We start from the raw sequence: 4577 nt of genomic DNA, 5'->3' as shown, positions 1-4577 counted from the left end.
CAGTCTGTATCCAGATCAGATGGTCACTGCAGTCACCCGGATCCAGTCCGTATCCAGCCCAGATCCCCAGTGAAGACCTTGTCTCCTAGATGGCCACCGGGACCAGTTAAGTCCTCTGCACAATGTGACATTGCTCCAGTGAGATTAATTCAAAACACTGTTACAAAAACCTCCTTTTGGGAAATAGGAATCCTTTTGCTAGTCAATGACTGTTACAGTATACGACATAAATAGAGGGGTGCAGATACAGTAAAATTCAGCAATAAACTTTAAGAAAAGTTTACTGTCATGAGATCTTACAGTAAATGAAAAGCACTACAAGAGAAAAGTTCAAAGACCAAACAATACTGTGTATTGTGAAGTATAAGGCGAAGGAGTGTGAGTGTGTGTGTGAGTGAGGTGTGTGTGCGTGTGTGCGTGTGTGTGTGTGAGTGCGTGCGTGCGTGCGTGTGTGTGTGTGTGCGTGTGTGTGTGTGTGTCTCTGTGAGAGTGCGTGCGTGTGTGTGTACCTCCATCACAGATCCCTCTGAACTGTAAAGGGCCGCCAGGACAGATTGCTGGTGAAAACAGAAAAATGCAACACACATTAATTTATTACTTTTCATGCAATTCCACACAAACTCTGAAGTGTCTCTAGATCTTCAGAAGAAGGTGCTCGTGACGTACCGAATCCACCTGGAAGGAGTTGTTGGTTCCTCGATGGTCCAGATCGTGACACATGCAGGACACGAAGAGCGCCAGAATCTCTATATCTCTGCCAGAATCAGACGTATAAATCAGTCGAGGAAAATGGTATGAATTGTATAAATTAGTACAAATAAATGTCCATTGTAAAAATTAGTAGAACAAAATAATATAACTTGCAAGAACTAGTAGTAGAAAATAGAATAAATGACAAAAAGTAGTAGTACGAAAATTTTAAAAAATAGCAGAACAAAATGATATACATTGCATCAATTATGATAACAATCGTATAAATTGCTAAAATTAGTAGTGCAAACTGTAGAATAAATTGTATGAATTACTAGTACAAAATAGTATAAATTAGTACAAATAAATATCAATTGTAAAAATTAGCAGAAAAAATAGTATACATTTTATAAATTATGAGAACAAAATCATAAAATTGGCAAAAAATGTGCAAAATAGAATAAAAGCCAAAAATAGGCCAAATATTACAAATTATACAAAATAATATCAATTAACAGTTATAAATTGTATAAATTAGTTGTGCAAAAACACTAAAAAAATCATGTGATCTTTTTTAAGATTTTAAAATTAAGATTTTATCCACCTTAATTAGAGTGACAGTGAATGCAAAAATTAAATTATATTAAAAGCAGAAAACATCCTAATGTATAGAACTGAGTTAAACATGCAGCAGCAGCATCTTAAATAATTCACTACATTAAAACAAGCTGCAGTGACTCTGTGGAGGGAATCATTTACGTGAACCGTCTGAATGAAGTGATTCACTAAAATGATTCAAAGCTCCCCCCACAACATAATGACTTATTATAGTGTTTTATTATGCTGTGGTGCTATGGGAAAGCAGCTTGTTCCTGTAAAGCCACTGGTTTGAGTGATTCTCTGCTTACTCGAGGTAGTTAGACAGTTGTAGGTTCTTGTAAAGCAGATAACAGAAGTGTGAGACGGAGAAGGCATGCATCCAGTTGTGATACGGAGGATCTCTGTAGCCCTTCTTCACCATCAGACAAAACCTACACAACAGAGAAAACACAGGTTCACTATAGATTCCTCTCAAATATCAGGCTTTTTTTGCCTGAGTCCGTTCAAGTTGACATTTTTACCATTACAAATGTGTTTCAAAACTTACTAAAAAACTTTATATTAATAAAAGTCATGATTTAAAAGTGTACAAGATGTAAGGAGAATATTAAATTACTTTTTACTTGACATTTTAATTCTTTAGATCACAACTTTTTGTTGAAAATTATATAAATCAGTCACACAAAATAGCAAAACTGAATTAATTAGGAGTACAAAATGGTATAAATTGTATAATTTAATAGTAAAAATTTATTAAAAAGTAGCTAAAGTTATATTAATTAGCAGTATATTGTGTAAATTAGCAGTACAACATTTTTTATAAATTACTAAAACAAAACAGCAAAATTGTATTAAGTAGTAATGCAAAATATAAATGAGTAGAAAAATCACATTAAATTAGCAGAACAAAATAGTACAAATCATGAAACAGTAGTACAAATTATACAAATTTGTATAAAATAGAATAAATTCTAAATTAGTTGTACAAAAATGGTATAAATAGTATAAATCAGTAGAACAAATAGCATAAATTGTATAAATTTGTAGTATAAAATAATATAAACTATATAAATGAATAGTACCAAATGGTATAAATTGTATAACTTACACTGAATAAATTATAAAAATTTTTTTAAAGGTAAGTGGTTGCAAACTATTTATTTTAGCTTTGTAGGTCTTTTCTATTGCTAATGAAACTGAGAGATGTATAGATCGCTGCTGATATGCAATATGTAATAATCATGGGCTTCATTCATGAAACACAAGCAAGGATATCTGTGAAAATGTATCTGTACTTCCTCTGTCCTATTGAACTGAACACAACAATTTGCAGCAAATGGATTTATGAACGATTCACACATAAATTCGCTCTGCTCGTGTTTCATGAATAAAGCCCCATGTGCATGCCCAAGGGAGCTGAAGGAAGATCAGATCAACCAAAACTGGGATTTATCAGCATTTAGCACCACCTGCTCCCAAGACTGTAGGTGTCAATATTTTGTTTCATCATCACCGAAAGCCACAAGATGTTAGGAAGAGCAACTGAGGCATTTGATATTATAATGGTGATCATATTTCACATCCCATACAATTATGCTCATATAGATTACAAAACCGCTACTACAACAACAAGGCTTCTTCTTTAATGGCCTACTGCACTTAAACAAAAAAGTAATCCTACAAAGTTGCATAAAAGGCGTAAATACCGAAAGATGCTGTCAAAATATTCCACAGGGTCCTATATGTGCAAGGATTAAGCCAGTTTTTTGTCTCTAATTTCACAGGTCATTTTTTTAAGAAGTACATTAATATACAAAATTATTCAAATGAGCAGGAATATTAAATTAAATGTACTGGACACAGGTGGCAATTTAATCATTACACATATGAAATATTGGTTTAAGATTTTGTTAAATCATGTAAAAATTGCCATGTAATGCAAAAATTCATGCAATGTTTAATGCTAATTATATTTAGATTTTATGGGCTGAATCATGGCTGCAACAAAATGAACTGAGACACAAGTAAACATTCGTAACAAGAAAAAAAAACATTACAAAACATAACAGAAATACAAAAAGTAAAGAGAAATGCAAATATATCATTAACTTAGAGCATTTCAGAGTTCACATACTAGCATAATGGTGTAAAATTTGACGTCATGGCATTAAAGTAAATCCAATTTCGGATAGGAAATGTTGTCAAATGTTACCTGTACACTGAAAAAAATTATTCGTTGAATTTACACATTTTTTTAAGGTAAGTTTTTGCAATCGATTTATTTTAGCTACATTTAAATAAACAAATTTAGTTGACTAACTTTCAACATTTTTTTTATTTAAATGTAGCTAAAATAAATAGTTTGCAACCACTTACCTTTAAAAAAATGTTGAAAGTTAGTCAACTAAATTTGTTTATTTAAATGTAGCTAAAATAAATAGTTTGCAACCACTTACCTTTAAAAAAATGTTGAAAGTTAGTCAACTAAATTTGTTTATTTAAATGTAGCTAAAATAAATAGTTTGCAACCACTTACCTTTAAAAAAATGTTGAAAGTTAGTCAACTAAATTTGTTTATTTAAATGTAGCTAAAATAAATCGATTGCAACCACTTACCTTAAAAAATATAGTAAATTCAATTAATCATTTTTCAGTTTAGTAGTATAAATAGTACACATTTTATTAATTAGTACTATCAAATACAATAAATAATAAATTAGTAGAACAAAATGGTATAAATTGTATAAATTAGTAGTGCAAAATTATATAAACGGTATAAATGAATAGTGCCAAATGGTATAAATTTGATAAATTAGTAGTACAAAGTAGTATACATTTTATAAATTAGTACAAAATCAAATAGCATAAAATGTATAAATAAAACAGTATAAATTAAACATAAGTAGTAAAAAATTATATAAATTATAAATTAGGAGTTCAAAATAGTAGTAATAGTTCAAAACCATATTAAACCAACTTAAAAGCAAATATTCCATTTCTAAGAGCTCGGTACATGAGTTTAACTAGATTTCTAAAAGATTTTTCTTTTCTCTGTCTTTAGATTTGATGGTATTTATTACAGGTCGGTCTGTGAGAGTCTGTACCTGGCTAAAGTGTGCAGGTTGATCTTATAGGTGTTGATGACGCCCATGTCTTCAAACATGCTCAGGACGCCCTGCGACACACACAGACACAGACACAGACACAGACACACACACACACACACAGACACACAGACACACACACACACACACACAGACAGACACAGACACACACACACACACACA

At 31.3% G+C, this 4577-nt stretch overlaps 2 protein-coding genes across 2 annotated transcripts in view; one reads left to right on the top strand and one right to left on the bottom strand.

The window, feature by feature from the left end:
- The window catches only part of cep57 (centrosomal protein 57), a 24717-nt gene extending 20200 nt beyond the window's left edge, over positions 1-4517 (top strand). Inside the window, exon 12 of the transcript XR_001633314.1 lies at positions 4499-4517. The gene's annotated coding sequence lies outside the window, so the exon portion shown is untranslated. The remainder of the gene's footprint in view (positions 1-4498) is intronic.
- LOC107681906 (cGMP-dependent 3',5'-cyclic phosphodiesterase-like) overlaps positions 1-4577 on the bottom strand; it is a 37848-nt gene that overhangs the window by 7120 nt on the left and 26151 nt on the right. Inside the window, 4 exon segments of the mRNA XM_016478278.1 lie at positions 510-557; positions 667-754; positions 1599-1721; positions 4395-4465. Coding sequence (XP_016333764.1) covers positions 510-557; positions 667-754; positions 1599-1721; positions 4395-4465 — 330 coding nt within the window.

Source organism: Sinocyclocheilus anshuiensis, unplaced genomic scaffold, assembly GCF_001515605.1.
Source record: "Sinocyclocheilus anshuiensis isolate Anshui unplaced genomic scaffold, SAMN03320099.WGS_v1.1 scaffold1390, whole genome shotgun sequence".
In the NCBI taxonomy this organism is placed as follows: Eukaryota; Metazoa; Chordata; class Actinopteri; order Cypriniformes; family Cyprinidae; genus Sinocyclocheilus; species Sinocyclocheilus anshuiensis.
This window is presented reverse-complemented; position numbering and strand designations above follow the sequence as displayed.